The following is a 19681-nucleotide window of genomic DNA, read 5'->3' as shown; positions in this document are numbered from 1 at the left end:
TCAGTCTTCTAAATCAGTCTCTAATATGTTTTGCAATGACTATTTTTTTAGTTTATATATTAAAATACAGTTACTAAATTACAGTAATATAATTCGTAAATTTGCCTTTTGCTTCCCAAAATTCTAATACATTCAAGCACTAATATTATAACAATAACCAAGCAAAATAACACCAAATAACCGGTTCTAAAGTTTAAAAGAGTACTAGATAAAAAAAAATAATAATAAACATCATAACTAACTACCTAAATTGTATTATCACTAACAACTTCATCACTTGCATCTATGGGTATTGTGCTTTCAAAGTCTGGAAACTTTGTGCCAATGAACTCAAACATCTTTCATATTTCTCCTTATCTCGTTTCTGTTTCGCCTCGAGTGCAATAACCTTATTTCTCAGACTTTCGTTCTCACTTGAGTCTCGTTGAGATGATTCAGCTACCGATTTCATCCAACTATCTTTTTTCCTCAACACGGGCCCAACACCAACCTCCCATGCTGATTGTATTGTTTTCTTCCTACCACAAACACTTTTTATGGCTTCTTTCTCAAGTTGATGCTCCATAGTAGTGGTAATTGTTATTCCTTTAGAATTTAATTCATCCAAGGCTGCCTGTTTATGTGCAATGATGTTTTCCTATCATAATAGAAGGTAAGAGAATAGTATTTAAAACTAGTAGCAACGCGGAATATATATTTGACAAAAAAATCATAATCAAACGTTTTTAACTAGAAGATGCTTACATATTCAATACGTGAATTTTCATTTAGCCATCCTTGTTTCGTGGCATTGAAATGCAGCTTGTGATAAAGTTCTAACGGGCTAGGCGGCATCTGAGTCTCGGGATTTATCTAACATTATAAAAATTATAATAATGATGATTAGATTTATTCTGAAAAGAGTAAAATCAATCTTTTTATAATAGATATAAGCCTAAGAAAAACTCATCAAATTCTACTACTACATTAACATCAATAATATATTGCACTATGAGTCGAAAGTCTAAATCTTACCATTTGATATGTATGATTGGCTATCGACCGAGAGCCCCCTCTGCTTATATTAACTTGTTTTGCTCTATTAGCTTCCATCTTATCACTATATTTCTATAAATAATAAAAAAGTCATACATGTTAGACCCGAAAAGTAAGAAAGTAATTCATGTATATGTATTGGATTTGTAAAAAAAAATAGCATACCTTAGTTTTTTCTAACTCCCAATAGTCGCACAAATGATTCCATTCTTGAATCGGGCAATCAGATTTCCTTTTAGATCTTGCTAGCTGCGGATTGGTTTTCCCTCCGTTCTTCTTCCAATGTTCACTCCATTTACCTCGGGTGCGTTTCCACTGGGCATGTAGGCGAGCATTCACATACTCCATAAAAATAGTATTTGTTCGCAATAACTCGAATTTTCCCTACATCGAATCGATCGAATACATTGTTAATGATAGAAACGAAAATGTAACATCATAATAGCTTCTAAATATTTAAAAGTAAAAATAATACAACTTACTTCTAGTTTCTCATACATCAAGGTTTTCGCATCTTCCGGTACTGATTCCCATGTGTGATAGTTCATCGGACAAATATTGCGCATAATGATTCCACACTCGGTCGCAAAGTCTGTTGCTGAGGTCCCAATAAAGGATATTGTATGCTCATCCATTCTCAAAGGGATTTTAGAACCCTCAGGTAAATCCTTTAGAGTCCTATTGACGCTAAGATTTAAATTCGGACCGCGCCTCTTTGGTGGATCAACAGATTGTTGTTCTGTATCAGCTGGTTGTTCTGCATGTAAAATACGATTTAAATAATAACTAGTTCATGTATGACAAAATTACAATTCTAACGCTATCAACAGTAGTATCATGACACTTGAGTTGAAAACAATACTTAATTAATACATAATCTACTGTTATGAAGAACAATTTAGCAATTCATCCACAAAACAATCAACTAGCTTAATGCCAATAATAGTTATGTACACAATTGGATTCAGTAATGAAGCAAAGAGCATGAATTTAACAAAACAAAATAGGTTTTATATAGAGAGTATAAATGCAGCCTAAATACAAAATTAACCAGGCCTGTTTGAAGCATAACCCAGACCCGACTTAACGAATAAACATTAAGGTTGGTATTCGATTTAATGTAATATTTTTGAAACTCGATTAACCTGAAACCCAGACCCGACTTAACGAATAAACATTAACCTGTTTGAAACCTGGACTGAAAAATACCCGAAACTGAATCGATAACTAGATAACTAGATACCCACATCTGATTCATCAATCTGAGCCTGTTATCTGTTGGAAGTTTTGTTTTTGATCCAGCATTCTTGTTTTCTTTCTGGATTCAATTTCTTAGGATTCAGTTATAGTTAGTTTTATTATGTATATGTGTATGCAATCATGTATTTATAGATGCATATAGATACACAAATGATTCATTTAGAACAAAATGCTCGATTAAGTGTTTCGTATATGTCATGTGGATTAAATCAGTTTTTTTAACTTGCATTTAATTAACTAACTTTTCTCCAATACTTTCGTCGTTGGTAAATAATCGCCACAGTGAAACTACCAGTCGGTTAGACAAGCAATTCTACCAAAATGCAGTATTAGTTCAGGTAAATAATTAACTAACATTATCCATTGATATTATGCTTGCAGGTAATTCCGTTCTGGTTCAGTTTGGATTCATTGATAAAGGCATATGTCTTATTTCAGGTATTTTTTTTAAGGAAATTTACTGTAATCTAGGTGAATTTTAGCTTATTTAAGTATGTATAAGTTGAGTCAAGCAATTGGCTTAAAATGTATGATGTCTCATTTTTGGTTGTTTTTTTTTTTTTTTTTGTTAACGCTTGTTTTTGGGTAGGCTTTTTTGGGTTTCATAATTAGTGGTCCTTTGCGGTTTTACATGAACACGGCCTATTAAACTCAAAAAAAAACTATTTTAAGTTTTTGTTGAATATTAATAGTTTAATACTCGAAATTTACAAATTCTTGTAATTTATAAGCAAATATGTCTTAACGGGTTAACTAATTTGACGCTAACATCTTTCAGACATGCGATAAGGATGGATTTCGAAGGAACTTATTTTAGATGCTTGTGTTACTTGGGCATAAACAAGTTGTTGATACGATGCCGGTGCAAGTTGATTTGGATGCTAGCAAACGTTTTTTTTTTTTTTTTTTTTTTTTTTTGTATTTTATGAAATTTGAACTTCTTTTGTGCAATTTTGTTAGACTTGACTTGGACATATTATGTATTATGTTAAACTTATAATGCATATACCTTTTGAACAATTTATTATTGAATTTCCTTGTTTCGACAATTACTAACGGTTGATAGGTTTCATAAATAGTCTTGTGATAGTTTAACCTCTTTTAATCTTAGATATTGATTTTCTGCCTTTTATTGTTCTTTAAGAATGTCTGAATTAACCACAACATACAAGAGACTGAATATAAGTCTCTAACCTCAATACCTGATATGGTTTGTTTCAAGTATTGTGAGGACTAATCTTGAGTCTATAATATACCAGAGAGTAAATATGAGTCCCAAATAATATTGCAAAACAAAGATCTTTAAGGCTGATTTTTAGTCCTTCATAATTCTCATAAAATGGTAGAATTTATATTAACATAACTAGAGAGTGAAAATTAGTCGTTGAACATTTCCTATACCAAAAGGCATTCAACGACTGAATATTTTCAGTCCCAAATACATTTCTTTTATATTAGAGACTGAAGAATAGTTTCAAATACATTTGTACCATATTTCATTATATAGGAAATATATTTGCGACTGAAATTTAGTCTCAAATAAGGCACCTATATATCAGCGACTGAATATTAGTCGCTAAAATGTGTTGTGTAAACATTAGTCCCCAATGTTATCAGCAACTGAAAATCAGTCCCAGATACGATATATGTGAGACTGAAACATCAGTCTCTGATAATTTAGTCCCTACTGCTCACTTTTTTTGTAGTAAGGCGTGGGTAATCGCCTCTCTTTCTCATTTCCATATATCTTTAAAGCATTATATACAAGTGTTTTATTTTATTTTACAGTTCTGTATTTTAAATTGATGATGTAACACGCATTATTAAAGCCCATATAAGATACTTTGTTTTATAAACAAAATAAACCTTTCATCTTTATAAATCTATATGCGATGATAGAAGCATGCAATATAATCTATGTTAGTGTGTTCAAGGTTGAGAGAAAGTTCGAGAAAACCAGAAGAAATTGGGAGACAAGGGGTAGAACCCACCATTTAATAAATGAACGTGTTGTCACAAAAATGTTTCCTTGCTTTCATCATTAGGTTTTGTTTCAGAGTGTGCGTGGAGAAGGTATCCACATAATTTATCAACAAAATTTGCATGCCATCATGATTGAAGAAAAAAAAAACCCAAATCATATTAGATAGATAGTTGAATACACATGAGCGAAGTAAAATTTCACTAAGCTTGAGCTCAAGTTTGAAAACTAGAGGCGTTTCGAGTTTAACATCTAAAACTTTAACACGGCTCATAAACAATTATACACGCTCGACTCATATATTATTTATTAGCTGTATAATTATTTTTATGCTTTTATTGAATAATTTTCTGTGTATAATAAACATTAAATACATTTTATTTGTTTTTTAATCATAGTAATATAATTATACACACATATAAAGCTTTTTGCGATGTAGTTATATATATAAATAATATATGCGAAGTTAGCCTCATTAGCCTAGTCAACCTCATCAAATATAAAAACAGTTAGTGTCATGTCAGTGTCAGTCTAAGTCTATAGAGTCTAGTTAACGTAGTGAAACTGAGTCATGTGGGTTTGATTTCCGGACTTACTTAGCTTTACTAGAGTCGATCGGTTCGGTTGCTGGTTAGTAGTTTAGTCGAGTTTAGAGAGTCTAGAGTATCACTTAGTGTCTAAATTAAGTTGATTTAGGTCGTTTTTATTAAACTACTTTTAGCACATCACGAAGCCTAGAATGTGATCCTCGAATTGAAAATCAATTGCCCTCTATCTACTACTGAAAATGATAAAGAGCTTTGTAATTGAAAAATAACAAGATTAGGCTTTGGAATCATACAAATTGGTCGTAAATGACCTAGTTTTCTTGATTCTTGAATTTGTTGAAAGATTGGTGAAATTGATAGTGTGTTTGTGGTCTAAGGATTTTGAAATGATCAAGGGAACAAGGGTTATAACTCAAATTCGTGTTAAAAGCCTTAGTTGATTATATTCATAAAGAATGTTAATGGATCTTGAATGAGATTTTGAATTACAGAGTTACACTTTAAATTGGTAGTTGAAGATGATTAGGAATCATGTCTAGATTCATTGATTGAAACTGATTTGAAACTTAAAATCGAGTTTATGGAGGTGTAAAGTTGGTGCATGAGCAACCTGCTATTCGAACCAAACACTCCTTCACGTGACACGGGGGGGGGGGGGGGTTCCTTGGCCGCAGCGTGGTGCGGAGGCGCCCAGTTGACTGGGTCAACATCGACCTCCCGCGTGTTCCGCGAGTGCTAGCAAGGTGTCCCGCGTGGCGCGGGTGCACTAAGGATCCAAAAAGTTTGATTTTGAGGCAGGTTTAGTCCCTCAAGTTTGTTTATCCACTAAAATGCATCGTTTAACCAATTTAACGAATGTTTCAAGTATATAACTCGTGTATTAGCATATTAAGACTATGAATTAGTATATGTAATAGCATGTATCAAAAAGAAAAATAAAATAACGTAGAATTCAAACGTATTATTGCATGATTAATAGATTGGATTACACTTAATATGAAAACAAATCGGGTTACAAGTATAGATAGTCCACACATGTCACCTCGTGTACACCAACGGACAATTTAAGCGTCAGTTTTGAATGAGGCGTCGCCTAGTCCAGGAAATAGTTGACGATTTAAGGAGGATAACACCGTTTTTCAGATTATCATGGAATGTGAGACGTAGAAGGGGTTTTACTCATGTACAGAGCTACACATCGATAATTCGTTAAACGACATACGACACATCTAGCGATTCTTGGGATTAGTATCTGAAAATATCTGAAAAAACATCATGGAAAAGTAAATATAAATTTTGTAATTGTGTCATCCTGAAATACTTGGTAGCCTCGATTGTACGTATCGGTCGTAGCGTAATTGTCCTAATGCACGCAAGGTGATCACTAATATCCGAAACAAATGTCGGAAGTTGTGGCGTCACATGATTTATGGATTTGGCATGCTTTCTTTATTGTTTCTGATTCTATTAGTGACATTAATGTTCTCCAACAGTTGATGATTTTCAACGTCCACATAACAAAGTAGCACATGATTCTTCGTTTATGATTTCAGGAGTGGAATACATGAGTATTATCTTGTTGACTGAATATACACTGAATACACAATATTTATTAAATCGTTCACATTTATGGAAGATGACAAACATAAGAAATTTAAGGAATGCCATGAATCGTCAAGAAAGGATGTGGAATGGACAATTGGTGTCCTAAGCAACGTTGACACATAGTGCAAAACCCTGCACGTGCATGGTTACTAAAAATTGAGGCATGTAATCTATGCTAGTATCATATTGCATAACATGATTCTTTAAGTTAAAGCTCTTACGATTTGTCGCTACAATAAAAACCTCATCGATGAGGGCGTTGAAGAAATTGATTACACACTGAGAGTCTAATACATGGGCGTCACATAACTGAGATAAACACACTAACCTTGGTGTTAATTTGGTGGAACATGTATGGCAATTCGTTCGTGTTGATGGCTCATTCTCTTAAGGATGCTAATAACGAAAGAAATAAATCCAACTACTCATAATTGACTTTAAAAAAAATATATTTACACAAAAATATATGAACAATCGTAATTGTAAAAGTTTGTTTTCCGTACTTAAATAGTGACATAAAAAGATAAATTGGAACTGCAAAATGCTATATATATATATATATATATAGAGAGAGAGAGAGAGAGAAACAGGATCAGGAGAAAACGCTCAAAAGTGTGAGAACGGTGAGAACGCTTCCTGGCCCAACACGTGTCACGCCGCTTAGAGAAGGGCGGAGGGGATTTTTTGTCCTTTTATATTTATTTTTTTAACGCATGTCACTTCATCTTTCCATTTTTTGGCGTTTAATAAATACGCGGCGTTTTTATTGTTTTTAGATCAGAATCATAGTAAATATTTTGGCGTTTTAAGTATTGTTTTGGCGTTTTTATTGTTTTTTAGATCAGGATGCAGGCGTTTAATGTAAAAAACATCAGTAATTTTCTTGATTTTATTATATCAAGTGTTTTGCCATGTAGGATACAGGCCTATAATGTGACAGGCAATTATGGCGTTTTGAAAAGATAAATAAATTTCAATTTTCCATGTCGTGGCATTAATATAGCTATAATGTTTGGCAATAATGATACCGTCTCTTTATTTTACTGTTTCTTTCAATTTTCATCTGTCAATTAGTGTTGATTTTTCCAGTAATACTTTGTTTGCGTTTTTGGCATTTCATGTAGCAACATCGGGCTTTGCTAGCATTCGTTCTCACAGTTTTTCACACTATCAGGCGTTTTGGTGTTTGTAGTTTTTGGCGTTTTATACTCAATTTTTTAAAATAGTAAAGAATTAGATGATAAACTACAGAGAATAAGATAACAAACAATAGAAAATGAAAAAAAATTTAAAAATTATAATCTAATTTCTCATCCAAATCTTCACTGTCATCAGCCTCTTCTACTTTAACCTTTTTGGCGTTTTGAACCTATTTTTTAATACCTTATGTAGATCCTTATTTTCCTACATAACGACCGTCTTTAGAAGATGCTTATTTTTTGTGGCATCCTTTATGGTGGGTGGATATATACTTGTTTGATGACATGTTGAAGACCAACGCCTGCTCTAATGTATTGATCCCTTCATGCCATCAATATATCCATTAAGAACAAAGTGACATGATGTCATATCAGTGTCATCAGTCTCTTTATCTTGAATATTTATCCATCTCATTCAGCAAAAGATTATAGAGATACCTAACTCAGAGAAGAATCCATTTAGTGAAGTTTCATTCAGATCAATACTCAATATAGCAGAATCGAGGTTCTGCATCTGTGGCTTTTTTAACTATTATTTTTGGCCTTTTTGAAAGTGAATGGTTTCTAGGAAATATGACGTTTGTTTCTGGTTTTGTGATCAGTTGATTGTGCAGAGACGTCTCTCTTATAGGATGTTTTTGGCGCGTAGTTTAGGCATGATTTTATTTATAATAAATGATATTAAATAAAGAAGCCGTCTTTTCAATTACTATGTATTTTTACTTTTTTTGTTCAACTTTTTATGAGTTTTTATGGTCATAGACTTTCCATCTCCCAAGTTTGACGTTTTTGAATGGGTTTAAGAAGTTTTTGGCGTTTTTTTTCCATTTTTAGTTTTTATTAATTAAAATACTTCTGCAAACTACTTTCATTATAGTTTGGGAGTTTTTGGCGTTTTACTCCATTTATGGCGTTTCATATGCATTATGACTGTTTGGCGTTTTATTAACATAATGTATTTTTTTATTCTAAGTTGAAAAATACATAACAAACAACAGAAAAAGAAAATTAAAAAAATAAAAATAAAAACAATTCATCTTCCAAATCTTCACTGTCATCAGTCTCTTTCTTTTTTGAATCATGTTCGTTGGTGGTTTGGCTTAGTCATGCTTGTGTTTTTGTGTCCATTTGGAAAGACAAAATGACATGTTTTTTGTTTGAATATGTATCTTTAAACAACTCATCAGTGTCATTCGTCTTTTCATGCTATTATAATATTCATCAAGAACAAAACACAGAAAATGACATAAGTCTGACTCCAGCATGTTTTTGTTTATGATTTGTCCATCTCATGCAGCAAAATGTTATTTGAGTCACAACACCTCAGGTAAGAATGCATTATCTGAAACTTTGGCGTAGAACAATATTTGAATATACAAGAAACGATATTTGACATTTTTGGCGTTTTACTAAGGAAATAGTGTATATGAAAGAACCGTCGATTTTTTGGAATCTTTGATGATTGAGTGTTTTGGCGTTTTCTAAGATTAATTGCATATAGTAGAAAATATGGTGTTTTTGAGTAGTTGTGTTTGATGTTTTGGGGATTTTGGCGTTTGTAAGATGAATGGTATATAGTAGAAAATATGGCGTTTCAGGTTCTGGGGGTGTGTTTTTATGTCTGGGATGTTTTTGTTTATATAGCGATGTGTTTTGGTCCGTAATGGCGTTTTATTCATCAGTATGGCGTTTTGGTATAGAGGTGTAAAGACGCTTTTACCCTTAATGAGGCGCGTCCACGTAATAAAATTGATGTTATTTACGAAAACGTCACCGCGTCAATCTAGTCTATAGATTGTTTTAATCGGACGATCCATAAGCGTTCTCACCGTTCTCACACTTTCTACCGTTTTCTCTAAATCCTGACCCTCTATATCTGTATATATAGTGAAAGTGTATTGTATAATTTTGCTTAACGTACTTTGTGAAAATATAACATGCGTGATTATGTTCATGCGTGATTATGGGTTTCAACATGTGTGATTATGGTTTTCACCATGCGTGATTAGGGTTTTTGAGTTTTATAACGTGCGTAATTTTATCTCGTACACATCGTACGTTAAGAAATATTGTTCGTTAACCAACCCATATATATTCCTCTCTATTTTTTTTCATCAAATATTTCTTTTTATCATAAGTTCCAATCAACTTAAAATGTTATGTATCAATACACTGTTTATCAAATACATTTAATATGCCATATTTATTTTATAATATATTATATTATACTAGAATTACGACCCGCCGCAATGCGGCGGGGATTCTTTAGTTATAACTAAATCGATTTAGGATAAGCACGTTATGTTGAACCCGTCAAACGGGAAAACGTAGATGATGTAAAAATGTTCACCCACACACACACATTGCGTCTTGTTAACTCGCAAAATTTAGAACGAAACGTAAAAACGCTAAACCAAAGACGCACGTTGCGATGTGTTAAGTCACAAAATTTAGAACGAAGCATATAGCGAAAAATTTGCGGAAAATGAAAACTATAAAGGACCAAAGTTGAAAGTAAAAAAAGTTGTGAGGATAGATTGCAAAAAATAAAAAGTTTTGTGTTAAAAGTAAAAAAAAAACAAATAGTTTTAGGTTAAAAGTAATTTATGAAATACTTTTGGGTGAAAAGTAAAAAAAATCAATTTTTTTTTAAAAACCTCCAAAGCCAAGGTTACAACAACCATATGTATAATCATTTTTTCTTTGAAAAACCTCCAAAGTCAAGATTACAACACATAAGTAAAAAAAATCAAAGTGGTTAAATCGCAAAAGATGGAAACTTTTGAATTAGAAGTAAAAAATCAAATTAATCAAAGGGGTTAACTTACCAAAAATTAAAACTTTAAAGTTAAATTGTCAAAGATTAAAACTTTAGTGTTAAAAAGGAAACAAAGATTAAAAATTTTAAACTTAAATTGTCAAATATTAAAACTTTAGGGTAAATTGTCAAAGATTAAAACTTTAGGGTTAAAAGAAAACAAAAATTAGAAGTTTAAACTTAAATTGTCAAACATTAAAACTTTAGGGTTAAAAAGAAAATTTTCTATTTTTTTTTTTTGAAAAACTCCCAAAGCCAAACTTACAACACATATATGCACATATAACTTGCTTCTTTATAGTGTGTTTAATTAGTAAAAAACCAAATAAAGTACCATGAATTCTGTAATAATAAAATACAACCACCAAACATGAAAGAAGCTTTATTCATAATCTATTAAATTCTTTAAAACTGATGTCGTTATTGAATGGATCATATTTATTTTCTGCTGTCTCTATATAATAAGCATGCAGTAAAAGAAAACATTATACTACAAATCTACAATACTTTCTCCTAAATGCAGACACCGTGCAAATTTTACAAAATATTTAACTTATATATTAATCACTATTCGAACAAGTTGGTAGTGCTTTATATTGTGTAGCGTACACATTCCAAGTCACAATCTTGTGAAAGGTAAAACGTACCTTCAAGGCCTACCCACTTCAACCACTCACCACATTGAGATACTATTTTCATCAAGGTATTCTATGTTCTCTATTCACTTTATATATACACAGTGGATGGGTCGTCATCACTCATCACTCACAACATCCAATCAAGTTCTGTCATGTCATCAACCTTTATTCTATCACTCACAACATTTTTTTAATGGAAATGGTCGTTACTCACCACACCCAACAATTTTCCCCCACAACCCAACAATTTCACTCAAACAATCAAAATCATCACGCCGTGAAAAATACCACGCGTTGAAAAGTTTACGCGTGAAAATGGAGGTGGCGGCCGTGTGTTCTTATCTTCCACGCGTGATATATTTCCATCACGGTGAAACTTTCTTCCACCCCGTCTGCCCTTAGTATACATAATTTATTTTTAGTTTTTTTATTCATAATTATATTAATATATAATCAATAACTAAAAGGATGTCCGTGCAATGCGGCGGGAAACACAGTCACTTCAAGGGTGCATGGTTCGATTTCTCAACCGAACCCGAAACCGAAGTATCGGTTATTCTATTTTATTAACCAATTCGTTTTTAGTTAGTCAGTTTGGTTTATTTTGTTAGATTGACCGTTTTTGGTTCGATTCGTTTAATTTTGGTTAATAGCCAAAACCAAACTTAAGCTAAAACTTTTGTTTAGAAATAAATGAAATTGAGATATAAATAAAAGAAATTGAGGTATAAATATATGAAAAGGATCTATGAATAAATGAAATGGAAATATAAATATAAATATAAATCGAAGTATAAATATATGAAATAGAGGTATAAAATATGAAATACATGAACTGGAGGTATAAAAGCTAGAAATGTATAGAAATATGAAGTGTTTTGTTCGGTTCAGTTAATTTTGGTTAAACGGGGTATAAAAACCAATACCTAGTTTTTGGCTAATTCGGTTTTTGCTTAATTTGTTTTCCGTTAATTCAGCGTACGTTTAATTGGTTGATTTTGGTTCGGTTTTTCTGTTTTCATTTCAGATTTGGCTATGATTCAGTTATTGCTCACCCCTATACATTGTTAGGCCACTCGGGGCGGGTACGTGATGAAGGAGTTTAACGCGTTGTAAACGAGTTGCACACCGCCACCGGTCTTATGACCACGCGTTACATTTGTAACGCGTTAACTCCACCACGCGTTGAACTTTCTAAATTTTTGACCGCTTGTATGTTTTTGACCGTTGCTTTTTGACCGTTTGTTATTTTTTGAACGTTGTTTATTGTTTTTTTTATATAAAATCCCACATATTTCAATACATAAACTCATAAAACTCTCAACAATTCTCACACTCAATACAAAAAATTCAAAAAACTCTCAACTATTTTCACACTCATTTTTACAAGAAATATGGAAGGTTCAAGCAAGAGAGGTGGTGGATCGAAAAAAAGAGGTGGCGGTTCGGGTACGAAGAAAATAAGGCCCAAGGTTCGAGCGAATCTTGGTGAGCCCGCACGCTTTAGGTTGCAAGACGAACCCGACCAAGTCCCACCCTTTCAGACCCAACAATATCCACCCTTTCAAACCCAACAATATCCACCCTTTCATTCGCAAACGTACCATAACCAACCGTTCGTTCCACCGTTTCAACCTCACCAATTTCAATCGCAAACGTATCAAACCCAACCCCACACACTCGACCCACTACTAGAAGACAACACCCTCATTCATCATTTTGCAAAAGCGTGGCATGAACCACGTGAACCACAACAAAGTCTTGACGAGGACGAGGAAGAGGAAGAGGAAGAAGAAGCGGAGGAAGAGGAAGAGGAAGAAGAACAAAATGTTGAGGTTCAAGAAATCGCTCCAATCGGCCGACAACCTTGGACGAGCGAGGAGGAGGTCTCGTTGACGAAGGCGTATTTGCATATCTCGGAGAGTAAGAAACACGGGAACGAGCAACGAAAGGATGCGTTTTGGAGACGGGTTATTAATCATTTTATGAAACTTCCCGGTGCAAGGATACGAAACATGGACCAAATGACGTCGAAGTGGACGGATTTGAACGGGAAAATTAGCAAGTTCAACGCTTGTTTCATTCAAAAGGTATGTTTTTTATTAAAAAAAACAGTTTATAAAAAAAACTGTTTATATAAAAAAACTGTTTAAAAAAAACAGTTAAAAAACAGTTTAAAAATAAAACAGTTATAAAAAAAACTGTTTATTAAAAAACAGTTTATAAAAAATAACTGTTTATATAAAAAAACTGTTTAAAAAAAAACAGTTTAAAAAAAACAGTTTAAAAATAAAACAGTTTATATAAAAAAACAGTTTTTAAAAATAAAACAGTTTATATAAAAAACAGTTTAAAAAAACAGTTTATATAAAAAACAGTTTATTAAAAAAACAGTTTTATATAAAAAACAGTTTTATATAAAAAAAATTTATAAAAAAAAACAGTTTTATAACATTTTATTTTTTTTGTAGAGCCGAAACCCACAAAGTGGAGCGAGCGAGGCGACGATCATGCAACAAGCCATCGCAGAGTATTGCACAACGTACCATAAGAGAACTTTTTCACACGTGGCGGCATGGGAAGTTGCGAGACATCACCCGAAGTGGGTCCCCGTTGAGTTGGTTGACACGCGTGGTCCTACGGCTCCAAAAAAACGAGGCGGTTCGAAAAGATCAAAGACATCCGAGTCGGGGAACTACACGACTTCCGCGTCGGATAACTTGCCCCAAATGAACTTAAACGACGACCCTCTTGACGAACCCGATCAACCCCTTAACGAGCCCGTTGAGGAAGTTACACCCACAAGGCCACGACGCAGACGAGGTGGTGAATCGTCAAGCAAAGGGAAGGAGGCGGTGGCGGAGTCGATCTTTAGAATCGAAGAGGAGAAAATGACCCAATTCAAGAAGGCCGAACAAAGAAAAGAAACAATGATGTCCCTAAAAGTTGAACGGGAGCAGGCGTACAAGGAACACTTGAAAACGATTGAAAGACAAAATGATTTAAAAATATTGTGTGAAAACCACGCCCATCTCGACGAACCGTTCAAGTCAGTTGTCATTGAACAAAAGCGCGCGATTTGCGCAAAGTGGGGTTGGGAGATGCCACCGGTTTAGTTGTTTTTTTTATTTGGTTATGTAATTTATTTTTAAAGTTTAATGAAATTTATAATTTAGTGTTTTATTTTTAATTTCTAATTTTAAAATGAAAATTAAAAAAATTGGGAGTGATAGAATTCCATCACTAGTGATTCCACCCCTCCTACATTTCTATCACTAGTGATAAAAATTTGGTTGATGACATGTCATGATTTGATTGGAGGGTGGGAGTAATGGAATCCACCACTAGTGAACCACCCCTAGTCCCCTTAATCACATAATATATCAATTTTTTAATTGAAACAATTATAGCAATACTATAGTTACATACTTACATTAATAAGAACAAAATGCTCGCATTTATTGTGTATTTAAAAAAATATTAGCGTGCGTAAAAGTTATGGTCATTTAAAAAACTTGAGGGTAGTTAGTTTTTGTATGGGGGATAAAATATAACTACTAATTAATTATTCGTAATTTGGTTAAAAGTGGAGTTTTTTTTTCCAAAATGGTGTATTTTGAAAATTTATTTACCAAAATGGGTAGTTTCAAAAATATTTACCAAAATAGGTAGTTTCTAACTTTATAGTTTCTAACTCCTAATCTCATTGGATAATAATATCAATTCATCAACTAATTATTCAATTAATCATTTTTAGCATGAATGTTGTTAGTTTTATGTTTTATATTCTTTACTTAAAAAATGAATTTATTTGAAAAAAATCCATAATACCTAAATAAATACTTTTTTTTTTCTTCTTCACTGTTTTAATCACATTTTTTTGGCTCAAAATACCTTCTGTTACCTGTTATTTTCCTTTGAAAATAAGTAATAACTTTTTTAGTATACTTAAATTTTTTGTTTCTATTATTTTTATTTAGGTTTTATTTTAGAAGAAACAAATCTCAAGAAAACGATATGTTTGAAGAATGATTATTCCTTTTTTACGTTTCTAATTTACTACCAAAAAACAAAAACAAAATTAAAATAATAAAGCTTAAAAGTAAAAATATAAAAAAAAATATCGTATATAAACAGTTGTCTAAACAAAAAAGTTTTATGATTAATTGAATTATACTATTTTCAGTTTAGTTTTGCTAAGGTAATTAACATACATATTTTATTTGATGTATTTGTATGAACTACTACAGAACCGAATATTTAAACAAATTGTAATGCTAGATGTTTACACACACATATATTTCTCTTAAAGTTGTATATTAACCAATATCGATACGTGTTTACGTCCATCAAAAACCATATAAACGAACTATTGAAAAAGAATACTGATGGTAAACTTATATCAGAATGTTGCGAAAAAAAATAAACGCACCTGCGTATTTAATTTTTTTAAATAGGAGTGAGAAACTATAAAATTAGTAATTACCTATTTTAGTAAATACTTTTGAAACTACCCATTTTGGTAAATAAGTTTTCAAATTACACCACTTTGAAAAAAAAACTCGTTAAAAATGGGGGACTAAAGTGTAATTAAGATCAAGGAATTAAAGTGTAATTAATGTTTGAAATATTATTTTTTTTTACCTTAGACTAATGGGTGTGGGCGTGGGTTTTGGGCGTTTTGGCCCTTTAACGTCGGGTGCTCCACCTCCGGGTCGGCGTTTTTGTCAGCATTGCCCGCTTGGCGTAGAGATTCTACCTGGCGTGGGAGGGAGTGACATGGCGGGCTGTGGTTGGCTGGTTCAATGTAGGGTTTTTTAATTTTCTTTGTAGTTTTTTAAAAATTTCCACATGGCTGGCCACGCCCAGCTAAGCGACGCCCCACCACACCCCCAGTTTTTTAGTATTAGCTTGTGGATCTCACCCTCGCTACGTGTTAAGCAATGCCCCCAACCCAAACCCCTCCACACCCTATAACCTTATGCATTAAACTAAAAAAAGGTTTTTAACTTTTGGATATCTTAAAATGCTATTTCACTCGTATATTATAATATAGTATATACTATAAATACTTGACTTTAATCAAACTTCTATATAAAATATAAATCAAACAGTAATGTATGATTGAAAAACAAATACCTGAATTTATTTGACTATAAGTTATATGATTTTTATGAGTTCTGGCAAATGTATTTTGTAACAACCCGCACTTTCGTGCGTTGTTACTACTCGACACACTCGTTACGCCTTGCACTAGAGATTCGGATCATAATGTAACTATATCAGATATATCACTAAATCGAAGTATAATCGAATGATTACGCATATTCTATCTCTATTACAAACCTATTTTCATAAATTATAACACTCACGATGATGTTGAGTGAGAACCTATTCTACCCTCCTCAATAACCGTGAGGTGTCAAAACGTAAACAAGCAACGCTAACAAAGACTATCGGGAGAGTACCATGTCTCCAGCCATCGTGACGACGATGGCAATACGGGCAAAGTAGTACCCCGATAATCATTGTGGCACATCACATCGAAGAACGCACTCGAAGGCACGCGTAACTCGATCATCACACCGAATATTGGATATATAGATGCGTATATGCGACCCTTTCGTGATTAATTATAATAAATAAATAAATAATATAAATATATGAAAATATGGCCCAAACAGTCGTAAACGCACCAAAAACAAGGATCGAAATGCTTCCGTACGAACGGGCCAGCCAAACGGCTGGGCCAGTCGATCGAACGGACCAGCCGAACGGCTGGGCTGCCCGATCAAACCGGCCAGCCGATCGGCTGGGCCGGCCGATCGGACAGGACAGCCAACCGGCTGGGCCGCCCGATCAAACCGGCCAGCCGATCGGCTGGGCCGGCCGATCGGACAGGACAGCCAACCGGCTGGGCCACCCAATCGAACGGACCAGCCGATCGGCTGGGCCGCCCGATCGGATAGGCCAGCCGATCGGCTGGGCCGACCGATTGAGCGGGCCAACCGATCCAACCCACCTTTCCTCCTTTTCCCTCCTTCCTTGCCTATAAATACCCCTCTTCACCCCCAAACACTTGTTGTTGCTGCTGCTACTCGACCAAGACGTTCCAGCCCCTTAATCTCTCGATTTCTCACGATTCTTGTAAGTTTTCAACTCAAATCTTGTACTTCCTTGATCTTTATACATTTCTTCATCTTTCTACCTTCCGATTTCTGACTTTTAACCATGAAATCAACGGATTTGGAGTGTTCTAGGGTGATGTCACCATGGAGTTCTTCAAGAGTGATGTCATCCCATGAAGAACAACTCAGATCCGAATGGTTTCCATACGATTCTACATAAATCTCGTCTAAATCCATGTTTTCTAACCAAGGAGTTACGGATTTGAGATGTTCTAGAGTGATGTCATCATGAAGTTCCTATGAACTTCAAGTATTGGCCTCATTCCACCAAGAACAACTCAGATCTAAGAAACTCCATGAGGATAATCAAGGTTTTCACATCAGATCTATACATAAAAAATGGTAGAACCAGAGCTTAGACCGACCTTCTACTCATTCCTAGTGATGTGTTGGTCAAAGATCTGATTTCTAGCAATGTTACCACCAAGTACGGGTTAAACAAAGGAAAACCATCAAGAACGGCAAGTCCTGATGGAACGGGGTGATTCCCGGCCGTTAGAACAGGTCGGAAACTGATGGGATTTCAGTTGTTCAACACGTCACAACAACGTCCCGACCAAACCATCGAAAACACGCGAAGATCGTCGAAAAACAGCTGGATAGGCTGGCCGATCGGCCGGGCTAGCCGATCGGACGGGCTGGCCGATCGAGCCGCCCACTCGATCGAGCTGACCATCCGATCGAACGGCCTATCCGATCGAACGGCCCATCCGAATGGGCCAACTTCCGACCTAACTTCGCCCAATTTCGTGTATTCCGATACCATTTAACGTGTAATCCAATACTCACGTAATCAGTCTGAAATCAGGGCATTCTCAGGCATCATCCCGTCAATCCAATCAAATACGCACTGTGAGTATACTTGACCCCTTTTATCGAATTTTGGGTGTAACATACGTTCCTTATAAATCGAACTTATCAAACGAATGATTCAAATTGTCAATTTATCACTTGCGAATAACTGTTTGCATAGATATACGTGATGCTAGTTGCACGTATGCTAGGACTTATACTCGTGACGTCCCACCACGACTAGTATAGTACTATTGCGCCCGACGAGGTCTAGTTATGCCATCGAAGAGTCGAGCATCGAGGACTTAGCTGGTAGTATCAGTTTTGTGAGTATATATGTCGTGTATTACGTTTATGCATATGGAAATTCGCAGCACTTTTTAATCTATTATTCTATTTCATATCAAACCTGTATACTCGCCAATACTTTTGTATTGACATTATTTTAACGTATGTTGCAGGACTAGTTGAAGCCTACATCAAATCAAGCTAGGAAGTCTAGAAACTCACCTAAAATCTAGGTTGTCGGATTTGAATTGTTCGAGAGGGCAAGCAATCTGTGATGACTTATGTGATTGTATTATTTGTTAGTATGGGATAACGAATGTAATAAATATTATCGCAATATAGTTGTTATGGATTCTCTTGAGCAATCTGATTCGCCCAGTGCCGCGCCCCGATGATTCCGCCATCGGTTGGGGTGTGACAGATTGGTATCAGAGCCATAACTATAGGGAATTAGGCAAGACTCGACCTAGTCCGGGTCGATGTCTTAGAAATTGACCAAGTCTATAGTCTAAGCACCCACAGGCTGACTCGTACGAACCCGGTAGGGTTTGTATTGCGCCTACCTGATGCTTTCGATCAAAATTGCTAAGTCTACAACTTTGTGTGAACCCCGCATACTACAGCTTCGCACGAAGAAGCCTTTCCTAAGGCTGAAATACTACTTAGCCTTTCCTAAGGCTGACACAATACACATGTTTTCGAAAATACTCGCATCTCACAACCGAGTGATCCGGTCGAGACCAGGTGTGAAAACCAGTAACTCTCGATAGGATTGCTCACTCAGCGCATTATTCTGGCACGAGAATCTTTCGTTGAGTTAGGAGTGACATCCATACCTCGACGAAAGCCTCCATTTCGAATTTCTAGTGGAGCTCTCGGATTCATTCGATGAGCACAACCACAATTAGGAACGAAACTGTTAAGTCAGGGGTGAAACCCGTACCTTAATGAACCGTTCCACTCCCTAAAATATTTTCAAAAAGCTCTCACCAGGGACTCGACCATCACAATGATTCGAGCCACGAGACGACGTGGAGGATGAATGCCATGAGCTGCATCCCAGTGGAAGCATAAACCTCCAGAGTCAACGCGTGTGCACGAACTTGTTGGGTGTGATTGAGTTACCTTGGGTAGTCGACGCCTAAACACCCGAGGCACTCCGAGTATCTTACTAAGCCTACAACTCGCCGGATTTTACGATTTGATGAACTCAGTTACGTTTTATGTGTTTAATTACGATTATCAATTTCGCTCCCTGTTTTACCAAGCGCACAAATCGCACCGCCCTCGCAATCCAAAACAAAGACCGAATGATCGCAACAAAACTAA

The 19681-nt window shown here is 34.8% G+C and overlaps 2 protein-coding genes across 2 annotated transcripts; one reads left to right on the top strand and one right to left on the bottom strand.

Moving 5' to 3' along the window:
* Positions 1–283: 283 nt before the first annotated feature.
* Positions 284–847, bottom strand: LOC118490294. Its single transcript, XM_035987822.1, has 2 exons — positions 745–847; positions 284–637 (listed from the first exon to the last, which is right to left on the bottom strand). The coding sequence occupies exons 1-2, from the start codon at positions 832–834 to the stop codon at positions 284–286; spliced, it is 444 nt and encodes a 147-aa protein (XP_035843715.1). The 5' UTR covers positions 835–847.
* Positions 848–13099: 12252 nt separating this feature from the next.
* Positions 13100–14200, top strand: LOC118490292. The gene is made up of 2 exons (XM_035987820.1): positions 13100–13174; positions 13556–14200. The coding sequence occupies exons 1-2, from the start codon at positions 13100–13102 to the stop codon at positions 14198–14200; spliced, it is 720 nt and encodes a 239-aa protein (XP_035843713.1).
* Positions 14201–19681: the final 5481 nt, after the last annotated feature.

The sequence above is a fragment of the Helianthus annuus genome, chromosome 1 (assembly GCF_002127325.2).
Source record: "Helianthus annuus cultivar XRQ/B chromosome 1, HanXRQr2.0-SUNRISE, whole genome shotgun sequence".
NCBI lineage: Eukaryota > Viridiplantae > Streptophyta > Magnoliopsida > Asterales > Asteraceae > Helianthus > Helianthus annuus.
Note: the sequence above shows the minus strand (reverse complement) of the source record. Positions and strands in the feature narration are given on the sequence as shown.